A 15,532-nucleotide genomic window follows, 5' to 3' on the forward strand; every position below is an offset into this window, starting at 1 on the left:
AAAACATGCTTCCAGTTTTAGGCAAAGATACGGAAACTAAGAAATTTATCTTTGCATACAATAAGTTGAAGAATAGTTCATTATTTCCTAGTGTCATGCTCTAGTCTCTTGGTTTCTGCCTCTGTGCTTCCTTGTTTTGTTTTCATGTCTGTACCTCTCATTGTTTCAGTGTCAAGCCCGCGTCTCTGTGCTTGTCTCGTGTTTCCTGTTTTACTTTGACAGTCTCGTGTGCCGTGTTACTGTTTTCAGTTTGCTTTGCCCGGTCTCGTTGTGTGTGATTACTCCCAGCTGTGCTCTCCTCCTGTATCTCATTCCCTCGTTATCTCTGTGTATTTAAGCCCTCTGTCTTCCTCTGTTTGTTGTCGGATCAGCTGTGTATCTCCTGCTGTATTTTGCCATATTCCAGGGTCCATGATCCTTGTCGCTGGTTTTCATGTGCCGTCCTCCACGTCTCAGGTCTTTGGTTTTTTTATACTTATTTTTGTAGTTGCTCCCAGTTTAGGTTTTGTTTAGTTCTTTGTCGCTTTCTGCTTTTGTTTGTATTCGTTTCCTGCTGTCATTAAAATACACTATCACTTTAAGGTCATCATCAGTGTCTATGTTGGTCGATACTCTCTTCACTCCTCGACAAATAGTTTATAATATGGTATGGGACAGTATGGTATTATGTAGTAGAACATGTTATGATATAAATTAACTTAATATCCTATTTAAGTCACTCTTTAATCATTGGTGTGGAATAAAAGTATATAATGTAATCAAGAAATATTTACAGCAATTGTGTCTAGTGTGTTTAGTGAATATTTCAGTGGAAATATTCACTAAAGGGAAATTATTTCCGGTTAAGCTGGTGCGGTCGACCGTGCACGTTCGATGACACGTGAGGAAAAGTAGGAGTAGCCCTTTCTCACTGCAGGCTGTAAACATTCTTCTCTGTCTTATATAAGAGGTGTGTAGCACATTATTAAAAAGATGAATGCACATTTTAGAGTTGAGTAAAATAGCACAAAGACACTGGTCCACAGAGGTGTGGAAAACAAATTCAGTAATTATCCTTCAGCGCATACAGGTGGGAGGTGGAGTCTCAGTGGGGGGCATTGTTTCTGTAGTTGTTCCTGCTTGCTGCAGACGTTGCTTCACCCTTCACCACCCTGACTGGAAACACATTCAGTACAGAAGCGTTCAGATCGTGGAAGGTTTTTTCTGAAATGTGACACGTTTACACATGAATGGATGGGAACACACACACACTTCTCCATCTGACTTGATGCTGGTGTCACTGGGAGACTTGCTTTCCTGCCAAGCTGCCGAGGCTGTCGTCTCCACAACACCTGGAGAAGCTTGGCAACTCCTGAAGCATTCTGTGTGCGTTTGTGGGGGTTTTTCTTCAAGGATTTTTTCAGTTCAGTTTGTTTTGTTTCTGCAAAGCAGATTTTGTGGGAGTTGCACAAAACCACATCAAATCAAGATATTAGCTTTATTTCTGAATGAAATTGAAAGTTGAGTGGCGTGGCCCGAGGATTTGGGGGAATTAGAAAGTGTTTTTATTCACTTCAACTCGGCTTCATCTCAAAGTTTATTCACTACTTGTTTCCAAATTTCTTTCTGAAGACTTTAACTCTGCGCAAACTTCTTTAATTTTCTCAGCTTAACAAATGTTTGTGTGTTTTCATAATCGGGATTCTTTTTGTAAACAAATGTCATTTGAACTGGATTCTGTTGAAACGGGTGATTGGACAGGACAGCGGTTTGTCTGCCATGACTCGCAGCCATATTTGGAAGGGCTTCTTGCAGATGGAAGCAGAAAAGCAAGTGTTGTGCAGGATGAGGGGCATCATTAATTCCCTCTCCCAGGCTCTGCGAGGATATTGCCAGAGAGCTGATCAAACAGCCTTGGCCACTTTTGGCTCATGCAGCTGTTGGTCGTTGTGTTCGTGCCCGTGTTTTATGTTTTGAACCAAAGATTCGGGCACTCGTGGTAAACTGCGAGGTCAGCCTCAGATAATCAAGGGTGAACCTGTGATTTTGTCTATACAGATAACTTGTAATTACCACACTGCAGTAATGTAATTAAAAAATAAATAAAATGGATTCTTATCTTTGGTCACCGATATCCAGGATTCAGATGAAGGAATGAGCAGAGCAACTGAAAATTCCCTCTCTCCTTCTCTATGGGGACGCAGAAGAGCAGCAGCCAGTGGCCTGAAGCTCATTTCTGCTGCTTGTATCTGCAGCCTGATTTTTTTTTATTTATTTATTTATTTTTTGGTCGGTATTCACGACTTGAGGCTATAGATGAGCGTGAAAACCTAAATAGACTAAACTGACATTCGCCTTCAGGCTAATCTCTTCCCTCTGTGCCTTCTCACTGTGGTGGAGGGCTTTGAGTGATTTTCAGAGTGGACTATGTACAGGAAGAGCTATAGAGGTCCCTCGGCCCGTACATCACACACGGCCTTGGGGTTTTGATCCCAGCTGCCAAAAGACCTCAGGGTTGGTGTCGTGTTTGTGTAACGGCCCCTGATATTTCACGCAGAAATGGGCAGAGTTCCTTTGACATTTTCTGTGGCTTTTCAAGTCCAGTTCATCCAGTGGAAGCATTTGTATCCTCAGTTCTTCAGAAACTCAAATGTCTCTGGTGCTTATTGATAATAATAATTGATAATTGAAATAAGCAGACAAGATGATCACAGCTTCACGGGTGAGATTAAGGAAGGTGGCCAATTCAGAGCCAGAAAAACAAGGAGAAAATTTGCCACGAGGATAATAACCTTCAGCTTTTTTGCACTTAAAACTAGTAAGATTCACAGTTACACACACCCCTACATGAATGTGTGTGTGTGTCCACTTTAAATGCTATTTTAGAACCATCTCCGTTTGGATAGCTTTGCGCCTCGCTTGGCTTTTGTTTATTCTCACACTGCTTATTTCAAGCTTATCTATCAGCCTGGACGTTGCTAAGCTGCACCTCTTCAGCTCTCTGCATCTTCCCCTCACACAGAAATGAAAATCGGACCATACACAATGAGATTTCCCCATTTTTGCTGACTGGTGTTTTGGAGTCTCCTCTGTAGCCTTCAGCACTCTCTCACCGGGGCCCTGCCTTGTGCCATTTGTTTCAGTTAGCGGGTAATGTGTGTGGTTGTCAAAAACAATTGGCTTGGGTGGTGTGAGGCACGCACTCCAAAGCGCGACCGACAGTAAATTGTATTTTTCCACAGAGTTATTAGGCCATTATTATGGCGCTAGAAGTGAACAATGCCTCCTCATCATCAAAGGCAGACAATTAGAATCATCATTAATCGCTGCTATCGGCACATCAATGGGGCAAGGGGTTATAATGGAGTTATAGACCACTTATGGGGTAATCAATCAATGGGATTGCTAACTAAACTCTCTTTCATTGTGCCAAGGACTGAGTGGCCAGTCAGTGACTCAAATGAGAGCTATTGGATAGGAGTATGTGAGAGGAATGTTTACGGCATGTTATTTGTAGTAATGTTCAGTTGTGTCCAATCTCTTATCTTAAAGTCATTTTCCTCTGTGGCTCCGCAGAGCTGCATCCAAGCAATCATAGTCAGCTCCATCCTGCAGCCCCAAGGGGCTACAATAATGGCTGAATACATAAAGGCCAGATTAGAGTAAATTGATGCTGTTATTGCTGTTCCACACCAGCACCAGTGGAACATTTAGCAGCTAAACAGGCAGACAGTTTTCTCAGGAGACGGTGAAGACCCAATAAGAGCTCAAAGACAAACGATGATTGGACCGTGATGAATAGAAATGTTGCTCTTTTGCCTAATGAATGCTGAAATATTTACCATTACTGTTTGAAAGATGTTGCGTCAGTGCGACCAAAACATGTTTTTGATGCCAGTGGTGCTGAAAAGGCCACCCGCGCTAATCCAACACTTCATTGGTTACTTCTTGCTGAGACTGACTTTGAAAACTTCCATAAAGCTTGGTGGCATTCGGTGAGGTACATTTGGGTACAGTGAACTCATGTTCAAGAAACCAGTTTGAGATGATGTTTGATTTGTGACGTGACGTATTAACCTGCTGCAAACATCCTTTATCTGATTTTGGTGAGCTTGTATGAACTGCACCCTCCGTTTCAGCTAACAGGGATGGTGTTCTGCTGCTGTAGCTCGTCTGCTTCAAGGCTTAAAATGTTGTTTCTGCAAAGATGCTCTTCTGCTCACCTTCATCGTGGTTATTTGAGTTACTGAAGTCAAAATCCCAGATTAAACCTGAAGTTATCCAGCCAAGTCCTGCTTTATACTTTAGGCCTCTGGAAGAATCCTGTGTGAAGCCAAATGTCAGAAATGACTATTTTTTTGCAGTTTGTGAAGCACATTTACCCACTGACTAAATACACGGTGCTTATTTTAGGAGTGGGTCCTAAAACTGAGAGGGGAGTGGATTGCCCGTTTTGTACTTGTGATGTTTTATGTAGTTGGTTTTGTGCTGTTTGGTTTTATTTGCCTTTCACAGATCTGTGACTACTGCAGCTTTAATGCAGCTTTAACTACGCAGATGCCCTGTAATCTCTTCAGATGAAACGGCAGCCCACAGGGGACAAAAACACAGCATCATGACACTTATTTGCCTTATAAAAGCTATCCAAATAAACAATGTTGTCAGTGCGAACCGGGCTTTCATCAAACCCCAGAGAAACAGTCTTGTTAGCAGTACGCAACCCTAAGGTCAGCGTGCTGCCCTCGGCTATAATCCTTTCTTATTCTCTGTCTCCTCTCAGATGACCCAAGAACAGTGCACTCATAGGAACAATGTCCAGAGTTCAGAGAAACCACAAGTGTACAAAGTGGGAATATACGGCTGGAGGAAACGCTGCCTTTACTTCTTCGTCCTGCTGCTGATGATCCTGATCCTGATCAACTTGGCACTAACTATCTGGATCCTCAAAGTCATGAACTTCACCATAGTAAGTTGCACCTTTTCAGCATTTGCATGCTGCTGGCGTTTCCTCACATGACCTTAAAATGCTCGTTTTACAGTCATCACACCGCTTAGATTTCCTCCTTACATGTGAGTGAAACGTCTACATCACATCTACGTCTTAACTTCCGCCATAACTGGGTCTCCATCTTAACCCTACACCACCACCTTCTACATAACCTGACGTGAACCTCCTGAGAAATAAAAGTACACGTCGGGTCAGCGCGTACCACAGCGACCTGAATGGCGTGGAAGGTTGCGGTGTAGCGATAAAAGGAGTTTTGTAAGTTATGATGTAAAGCTCAAATCAACCTTTATGTTACATGAAATATGAAGCTAATGATGGCCCATTCAGAATCATTAGATACTTAGCCTTTGAGGTTCATCTCTGTAACCGCGCGACATTTAAACCTCTGCTTCACTCCGGTGCTGTGCTTTTATTTATTATTTATTCGTAACACATCAGGGCTCGCTTGTTCATAAGCTCCAGATGTGATAGCTTTTTAAATTTTCATGCAGTTGATTGCACTCTTTGTTGGTGAAATGCTCGGCAGATCGACTGCCTCTGCAGGTGGTTTGAGTGATGAGAGAAACGTCAGGCGTCTCGGACTTGTTTTGAAATTACAGCTAATTTCAGAAACTGTCTTTATACGACTTCTCTGTATAACTCCATTTTCAGCTGCGGTCCTTTTTTCTTCTGCTCCTCCTTTGCAACTTGTCTCCATCTTGTAAAAAAACAAAAACAATCACAAAACAATTTGTTCTCACCACACAGACTGCGTTTTGTCTAACTGAACCTGATCTAAAGGATAAAACCTGAACTGTAAAGCTGTCGCCCTCCTCCTCCTCCTCCTCCTCCCGGAGCTCCTCCATGCTACCACTACATCAAACAAAACAAACGCTTGGAGCTCCGCTTTTTCACATATGAATAACTTTACCGGAGAATCACACAGCAGACTAATTTGCATCAAGATTGCTCTATTTTCTGTGCTAAGCAGGCACTGCCGGATTGTTTTCATACAGCACTTTCCACAGATCCCATTTGCTAAGCAGTATTTTTATATATTTAACGTAGATGAGCTTTCACTCTGTTGCAGACATTTAGTGTCATTGTCTGCTCATATCCAAGTGGAAGTCTTTAACAACAGATCTGAACTGCTAATGTTATCTGAACCACAGGCCTGTTAGTATCCCAGCCTCCTTCATGGCAAAAAAACAGTTCATTTAGATTCAATTCAGTTTTGCTTACATAGTAAAAAATCACCCAACAGTCTCCTCAATGCATTTTATATTGTGAGGTAAAGACCCTAACAAGCACCAGGTGACAGTGGGAAAGAAAACTCCCTTTTAACAGGAAGAAGCCTCCTGCACGACCAAGGAGGGGCGGGGCCATGTGCCACGTGCAGTTAGGGGTGAGCGGAGGACGACAGGACAAGGACACACTGTGCAAGAGAGACAGAGATTATTAATAACTATTGCAGAGTGGTGTATAAACAGTGCATCATGGGAAGCCCACAGCAGCCCGGACCTACTGCAGCGTGAAAACGGGAGGATTCAGGGTTACCTGATCCTGCCTTAACGATATACTTTATTAAAAAGGAAAGTTTTAAACGTAGTGAGGGTGTCTGTCTCCTGAATCCAAACTGGCACCAGTGTCACCAGTGTAACCAGCAGTCATGCTCCCATGCACAGCAGATCCTGTCTAACCTCTTTTATCGATTAACGCTTCAGATCTATTTTTGGCTTCATGATGCAAATTGTTAACATCGCTGGATGTCGGTCATTGCCGGTCCGCTTCACTGATGGGGGATTTCCCTCGTGTGTTAATGAGCATAATGTAAGCTTAGAGAAATTAAAACAGCTGACTGTTCTAATCAAAGGCCGAGCTGAGATCTGGCCCGTGTTTGATGCAGGGTTTTCTTTTTGTGTCATTCTTCGCACAGTTCAAATCGCACCGGGAGCATTTCAGCAGTGGGCCGTTTAGTCAGCATGGGGTCTTTCATTCTGGAGCTTGACCGGATTCTCTTTGCGTTTCTCTGTCTGACTTCCTGCCCTCCAGCTCTGCAAAGCTTGAAGTGGCTTCTGTGGAAAACAGACCGGACGCTGCTTTAAGTGGCACAGAGCAGAGAGCGGTTCTGGGACGCTTGTGAAATGCGCTTCAGAGCGTTTGGTGGAATAAGGGGCGAATATCAGCTCCAGCTTCAGAGCTGTGAGGCGATGCAGTCGTGCCTGATGTGTGTTGCTGGGGTTAACTCACAGACAGTAATGATTCAGTACTCAGTAGCCTCTCAGTTTGATGCACCACTTAACTTGAGAGAGCACAGAAAGAGAAAGTAATTATTTTATGCTGATGAATTAATGTGGGAGTACTCCCTGCCTGGGCTGTATGAGGCATCTTTCACTACTCGGTGATATTTTCTAATCCTTAACTACTTTGTGCTGCTCGTCGGCAGGTCCTGACTTAATCAGGGACCACTCATGATAAAGCGGTCAGTGTACTCATTATCACATAATTCATGATATTCATGAATCATTTCTGATTTATCAATATAGATCAGTTTGTTCTCGTCATTATCTACAATCCTGAAATCCACTAAGAATCACTGGAAATACGCCGCTCATTAATTACGGAGTAATGTATCGGCTCCTGAATCTTTTCGTTTAATGCGTGATTGAATACTCATGTTTACACTGGTTTGTTTGTTTCAGTGCTAACAAACCCTGGAAATCCTCACTCACTAGTTTTTGTACCAAAAACACGAAACATAAAGAGCTTACATGATCGCCATGATCACTAAGACCTACAGCCGTCATCGTGATCGACCAAAACAACACGAATGTGCTGCGTTTGTGCACATTTATCTGCAACTGACACTCGGAGAGCACGTCTCAACCGAATGGTGTTGCAGCTGAAGGTGAACATGTTTGCAGATGATGCAGTGGTTGTTGCTTTGCTCACAGAAGATGAAACACGACGTTGTGCACACGCAAGTGAGTTTTTTAGTTGTCAAATACGGCAACAATTCCACTTTATTTCACCTGGAGGCTGCAGCAGTCGATGGCCTGCTCCCTGCCTATCATTCATTCGTACTCTGTGTTATTGCCTGGTGTCGTGCGCTGCCCATCGATAGAACAAGTACAATAAGAATGTTCACATGTCCGCTAAGACTGCACGTCAACAACAAGACGGTCAACACAGCTTTGATCTGAGTGGCGGAGAAAGGCTTTTATTGTCTTGAAGAACATTGCAGTTAACTGTATGGAGTGTCTTTCATCGTGATGTGTTTTCTGTTTTGTATTTATCTGAGAGTTTCCACAGACAGAGGAGAGACGGATAATAACTCACTTATGTAATCATAAATCTCTTACGCTGAAGAAGAGCTTCTTTGCTCACAGCTGTCAGCCTGATAAACTCTGGACAATAACAGCCACACACAAAGATGAGATGAAACGGGTAAGATTTCATTTATTTATTTTTATAGGTTATCATGCAATTATTTTACATTTCACCAGACTGGGCTGTGTGAGGTTCACCAGCTCTGCTGCCTTTCTGCAGTCGATCCTAGAATCTAAATTTGATACCGAAAAGGAAAATACTGGAGACCATTTTCAAAACATGACATACAATAAAAAGTTAAAAAGGGCAAAAACACTAAAAAGACAATGTTTTTGGCCATTTTTCAGCAGGTATATCATGGTTCTGATGACTTCTGGTGGTGCTTTACTTTCACTGCTGCTCAGACAGAGTTGGTGAGGTAGGCTGCCACTGCTTCTGTCCAGGTGATTCTTGACTTTCATCAGCTTCAATCTTGGACTTGAAGAGATTGAAATTTGCCGTCTCACCTGTTTTATCATCAGCAAATACAACAAATCAAATTTAGAATTTTTGTTTTTATAGCAAAGACTTTACAAAAGGCTTTTATATTAACAAAAAACAGCATCATCAAAGCAACAAACTAAAAGGTTCTGTTGAAGATGTGTAATCTAATATCTACTGTATGTGCTCGTGCGCATCTTTAATCCCACTTAACTATTTGGCAGTTCATGTTTATTATACATCACAAATTGTGTGCGTAATAAAAAGTGTTAAACTGATCCTTATGCAGCCCAGCTCATCCAAATCAACCGCGTTGCTCTCTCTAAGACTCCGAGATGAGCTTTAAGTGCCTCAGACTGTTCCTCTTTCCCTTCTCTCCCGTTTATTTCTCCTTGCTGTTGTCGTCTGTCTCCCTGCTTAGTAATCCACTGTCCCCGTGACGAGTCAGATGCAACAGAGTACAAGACACATTTTCAGTACACTGCACATAGAAACACGTGCGCGCACAGCACATGGCCGCTGCTGTGAATAAAACATGAAGTCTGCTTCACAGCGGGGCTTTAATATGAGATCTACATAAATCAGAAAGCAGTTTCTCTGAAGCTGAGCCGTATGTTCTGACAGAGCTGCACAGGGAATGTTAGAATGTTTTTAATGCGTCACCCTGCTGAGTATAGAATAAGGAAATCATTTGAAATGTGGTAGATGGTTTTCAAAAGGGAAGGACTTAAAGTCGCAGCAAACCAAGGAAAGACACGTCTGCTTCCACCTCCAGCTCCAATCAGCAAGTCCCTCTGACAGAGGTGGACCCCACAACAAATTAAACATTAATTATTATTTTTATTAGAACTATATTCCACCTGACGTCCTATGTGCCAATGTAGGTTCTCCTGGTCGAAAGAAGAATTGGTTTGGTGGCTTTCACCACCTACGGTCTTCCAGGAAGTTAGTCCCTGTTTTTCTTTTTAGCATTTCTGTAGCAGGTGAGCTTTTTCCGGGCCCCACGTCCTACCCTCCTCTTTTTTTTAATCTGGGTTTGGGACTGGCAGTGGCGGAAAAGATGGCGCTGGGTAGGGCGCGCTCTATGCAAACCACCAACCAACATCACCAGTCAGGCAGAGGAAAGCAAAAGAGAGAAACACCTGGTGACGGACCTCGAGGCAGAAGCACAAAAGATGGGCTACACCTGGATGCAACTAGAAAAAATGGTCCAGGACAAATCTCTGGAGATCTGCCTTTGGTGGCCACACCCTCGGACGGGCAGTATTAGTAGTAGTACTATATTGAACCACCTAACATGCTTTTCAGGTGCAGCTTGCAGCCCTGTCTCAGTATTTATTTGGTCCAGGACACAAAAGCTAAGCGGCTAACAAAAGCTAGCCAGTGCTCACAGTTCAGCCCTGTTCTTACTTTCTTTTACTCTCGTCCAGTGAAGTCCAGAAAACAATTCATACAAAAATATAAAGACTTATGTGAAAAGGCTCTTGCATATATGGCAGAGCTGCTGACACCTTATTTACTATTTATTTATTCATTATTATGATTATTATTGAAATTAAATATCCAAAAGCCAGATGAAGGAGAGGAGTATGGCTGGATGGGGAGAAGGAGGTTTGTATTTTGCAAATTCAATGCAGAATGCATAATTTATTTTAAGAAAGTTAACCTAGTTTTTCACTATAAAGAGTGTGATCAGAATAAAAAAATATCCAACACTGGTTTATGTTTTACAACCTTTTCACAGTAAAGAAAGAGGCTGGTCTAGAAACATTTAGTAATATCTTTAAAATAAAAAACAGCACAAACCAAAGTTTTCACAGCACAAACGTTTGACATCAATTGTGTTTGATTTGAAGACAGTGGGGGTCCACGAGACTCAAACACTTGTTTATCTTTACAATAAAAAACTGAAGTATTTTCAACTTTAACAGACTGCAAGTTTGGAAACTTCACCAAATAACTACCTACTTTAACTGCTAAACCAAAGTGTTATATTACATGTTTTAACAAAAAAACGTTATTTAATTAAACACTAAACTGCACTGGGTTCTTTCTCCCGTATACGATGATCAGAGTTCTTCAAAGGTCAGCATTTACACAAATCTGAATTCAAACCTGATCTCTCCTCATCAAAGGTAATTAAAGACGTCGTAGGGACGCCACGTCCAGCACAGCGTCTGCTGTTTAATCCAGAGTCAAATTATCACTTTTAATTCTTACATTTTTTTTTTATCAAATCAATGAATGTATTCAAATTAGCTGTGCTGAGCAGGAACAGGAGGTTTAGTGTAAATGTTTCATTTCTGCGTAACTCCGTCACTTCCAGACTGCAATAATAGAAACGTGTGAATAATGAATATGGACAAGCAGTGGACATGAGGGAGACGGATGCTTGTGTGCGCAGGAGGCTCTGAGGTTACTTAGTAATGCACAGCGAGCGCCCCTTAATCAAAGTTTAACCTTTGTCGTACTGTGTCGGTATGCATGCCAAAATTTGGCACTAAATGTTTGTACACATGAGCTTTTTTTTTTTTTTACTATTAATGTGAATTTTATATTGCCACTTAGTGACCTGCATAAATGTCTCATAGCAAAACATCAAATCCTCCTACATTTAGCCTTAATGCCTTTCACTCTTACAAAAAATGGCTGTAGATAGTTTTCTCTTGTTGTTTCTTGTTGTTGTTGCCTGGATGGTCTTTAAACAACCTCCTTCCAACAGCACCCTGCATGTATGATTGTTAAGAGTTAAGAGTTATAGGCCTGGCGTCAGTGGCGACCAGTCGTTTGCTACACTGCAGGTGGACATTTCTTACTTTTAAGGTGGAATTGCCAGAGATCTCTTTAAATTTAAGCCACTTTTTGTAGTTTTGTCTCTGTGCACCAGCACAGTAACTTTTAAATCAAATCATACTCGACATGTAATCCGAGTGCAGAGTTTCAGCATGACCACAATTACTGCAACAGTGTCCGGTGAAATTGTTGCTTCTAAGACGAGGACCTGATCTGTGACCACATTCTATCAACTCCAGTCTCGACAGCAACTCATGATGGGGATAAGATGGCAGTTAGACCGAGTCCGTTTGCTATCAGACTGAAATGGTTTCAAGGTGATAATTACAAGTAATCTGTTTGTAATAACACCGTGAAAATCACAAAATGGTTGTTGCCGTCTACAGTCAAGGCTTTACCTCACAGACCAGAAATGGGAAAAACCACAAAATATAACAACTGCAAAATAGAATAAGGGCAGCCTTGCTTTGATATAGAAATAGAACTTAAATAGAATCATTTGGCAACCAGTTGAGTCAGATGAGTTGCAGAATGACTCAAATCGATTGTTAGACGTTGTTTATAGATTAGATTAGACGACGAGTGCTTGCAAACCACTGAGTGAGTGAACTTTGTCCAAGCCAGACTGTGATCACTTCCCACCAGGTGACCTGCGCAGAGGTCGGCCACAGGTTGGGAATGTTGCATGTGCAACCTTCAGACAACAAATTGAGCACTGCAACTGCCTGCAAGTCATTTGCAAAATGCAAAAGAATTCAGTGCAACCGCTCATTTTCCCCCTAGCTTCAGACAGTTATTAACAGAAAAGTAGTATTAAAATATTAAAGTATTAAAAACAATCCACATATTTAAAATTCTGGTATTCCCTCCGGTTCCTTTTCAGACTCTGAAAATGGGGAACTATGTTTAAAAAATGGTTATCAAAAGTTCCTAAACAGTTTATGGGTCCTTGTGTTAAAACACATCTTGACTGTTTGATCTCAATCCTCTGTGGTGGCCTATCGAGGCAAAAATACAGAAATTGCATAAAATCCAAATGCTTTTGGACCTGACTGCAGGAGTGTATTTTTCCTCCATGGAGAGATTCACTAATGATCTTCTTTGATATATTTCACCAACTTAGATTTCATCAGCCTGTTGTACCAGACAAACAGTTCAACTCTTTCAGGGGAACAAACATCAGTGAAGTGTACCGTGACCTAGTACAAACATGTAGTTTCTTATGGTGTCCTGAAAGTTTTCTAATGACATTTTGCAGCTCAAACACATCCCACAAATGCTGTGTTTAAAACAACAACATATAGTTGGGTGCTAAATTCTTTCAGATGAACTTCAAACAGAATTTCTTTTGTGGAAAAAGTGCATCAATGCATCAGATCCACTTGATGCAGCTGCTGGTTGTTAGAGCAGAAACGCATCAGGTCACGCATGACATTTTCCCCATCTGAGGAAATGCTGTCCTCGGTATTCTGAGCTATTATGAAAATGTGTGTAAAGTTCAACTTGAGAGCTCCATGCTCTACAAATGGCCCCTTTGAAGTCATGCATTAGTGCAGGTCAGCAGATTATCAATTGATGCAATTGGAACAATTGTGAGTTCACACAAGCAAGCAAAGATACACCAATGCGATTCAATTATTTGTGCACCATGGAGTGTAAAAATGATGTGCGTGGAAACGAATGGAAATGTTTACATGAGACGTTTGGTTGGGTTTGAGCACTCGCCTCCAGCCGAGAGGCTTCAGATCAGAAAGTGACAAGTTTGGAGCGACGTTCACTTTTTACTAATGTCGTTTCTCGCTGCATCACATGCACAGCTTTGGCTAAGCATTAATGCCCTGCTTGCAGCTGTGTTAGTTCAGGGATGCTGTAAGAGCTGACATGCATCTGAAAAATATCACCTGATTATTAAGAATAAATTATAATTAAGGTTTAAAAAAAGACTCGTCTGTCATAATGTTGAAATAAAATGGTTTTATTGGGAAATGTTTCTTCTTCCACCTTGCTGTTCAGTCACATATAGACTTCCCACTGAAGAGTTGATCCACTTTAACTCCTGCCTTTATTAAGATTTTCATTATCATTCTAGTAAAAGTGACCCCATCCAGACTGAGATATGCATTTACAAGTATCGCCTGTCAGTTATGTTGTTTCCATGAATGACCTGATGCTTTGAAATCTAAGTTGACGTTAGGAAGGATTCTCCAGTGTCTCCTTTGCTAAAGGAGATAATAAAGGAAGCATTTAGGAACCTTTCCTAAACATTTAGTTTAACCTGGGTAAGAATCTACTTTCGTTTTTCCATCAGTACTGAAGAATATCTTTACCACTGGATCATTTTGTCCTCTTAATTTGATTTCCAATATATTTACACTTTTCTTGGGTGTTTTGTATGCAATGCTGAACATTTCTATAGTGGGGGTTAAAGCAGCTGTGGACGGTGGGCCACCTGCAGGTGGGCTTCAGAGGCCGTGTCAGAAACAAGAAGAGCTCAGGGCAGGCAAGTCATTAAAAGTTAATAGAATCACCATAAATTTCAAATGAAGAGTTAAAATGCTGCTAATTAAGATTGTACTTAATTAGAGCAGCCACTTTCATTTCACCCACTTTTCCTTTTTCATTATGTCATCAGCCACAACAGTGCAGCTGAAATCCCCCGTGGGCTCCTGCTCTTGTGCTGCTGCTTCTGTCTGAAAAGGTCTGCGAGACCCACAAACTAATCGCTGCATCAGTCGTGCAGAGAGTGGTGGCAGGAGACTTACGCGCCGATCTGCTCTGAAAGTGTGGATCTGTGCAGGATCTGTAGGCTGTAATGATGCGCTTTGTCTGTAAGACTTTATGCCTGTGTGCTGTTCGTCATGCAGTTGTGTACAAGTCTGTTACTTCTTCGCCTGTCTCAGGAGACGTACAGCTCGTAGAGCTGCGTTTTCAGCCACCGATTATTTTAAATAGGCTTGCCGCTGCAGCAAAGACAGCCGGGGACTCTCAGATTGAGACCGATTAAACGGGCTGCACCTCATGTACATGGACTGGAGTCGGTGAGGTAATGAGTTAAAGGGGGGAGGGTGAGTGATGTATTAGCTGCCCTCCCACCCGGGCTTTCCACTCCAGCAAACCAGGCCTGTTTCTCAGCCAGAGGAGCTGACTGCAGGTAGGAGGCGACCAGTGTAACCGAGAGCCTTCGGTGAACACTTCCTTTCATCTTGATTGTCTGAACCTCATCTGCCCCCCACGCACACCTAGTCAAAGAAATACAATTTAAAAAACCCTGAGAGGAATTATGTCCTTCCAGGCTGGTCCAAAAAACCTTTTCTGATTCCACCTTAGCCTCATTTAGTGTCTCATTCACAGGATGGGATCGTTGCCATTTCCCAATGTACACTTTCAGTCTTACAAATAAATCATAAATCCTGGCCTGGGGTCATTTAAAAAAATATATATAGACATACATATTTTCCCAAGTATTTGGGTTTAAATCTTGCACCACTGGTGTTGGTTTTGTGGTTTAGTTATGACAAATAAAACTGAAAAACCAATTTGAAGGCATCACTTGTACAGTATGGATTAAGACTAGAGATAAAAGAAACCCATCCATCCACCCATCTTCTTCCCCCGGGGTCCAGGTCGCAGGGGCAGCGGTACAACTGTTTCGGGGTTCGTCTCGTTGTTGCCCCTCTAGTGCACCTGTTCATTAACACCAAAGCACATGAAACTACTTAAATGACCAGATGAATATCCCAGAAGATTAACTGACTTCATGCTGTGCTCTGATTAAAAAGCATTCCTTTAATTTCTTTAAGCAGTGTATCAAATTTCAGTATTACTGTAATGTAACACAGGTTACTTTTACCTAAACTGCAGCTGAGTCCAAATAGTTTAATTTTAAAGCTGAAGAAATGGTGGTATAGTCACTGAAACATGGCTTATGTGAAACCACTGCACTCGGTCATCGTGCACATGTTT

The 15,532-nt window shown here is 41.9% G+C and overlaps 1 protein-coding gene across 1 annotated transcript in view; it reads left to right on the plus strand.

Moving 5' to 3' along the window:
• Positions 1–15,532, plus strand: part of sgcd (sarcoglycan, delta (dystrophin-associated glycoprotein)) — a 191,456-nt gene that overhangs the window by 32,160 nt on the left and 143,764 nt on the right. The window contains exon 2 of the mRNA XM_085364725.1: positions 4,760–4,945. Coding sequence (XP_085220851.1) covers positions 4,760–4,945 — 186 coding nt within the window. The remainder of the gene's footprint in view (positions 1–4,759; positions 4,946–15,532) is intronic.

Source organism: Diplotaxodon limnothrissa, linkage group LG10 (assembly GCF_057381915.1).
Source record: "Diplotaxodon limnothrissa isolate DT_005_m linkage group LG10, D_limnothrissa_male_GT1.1, whole genome shotgun sequence".
Classification (NCBI taxonomy): domain Eukaryota; kingdom Metazoa; phylum Chordata; class Actinopteri; order Cichliformes; family Cichlidae; genus Diplotaxodon; species Diplotaxodon limnothrissa.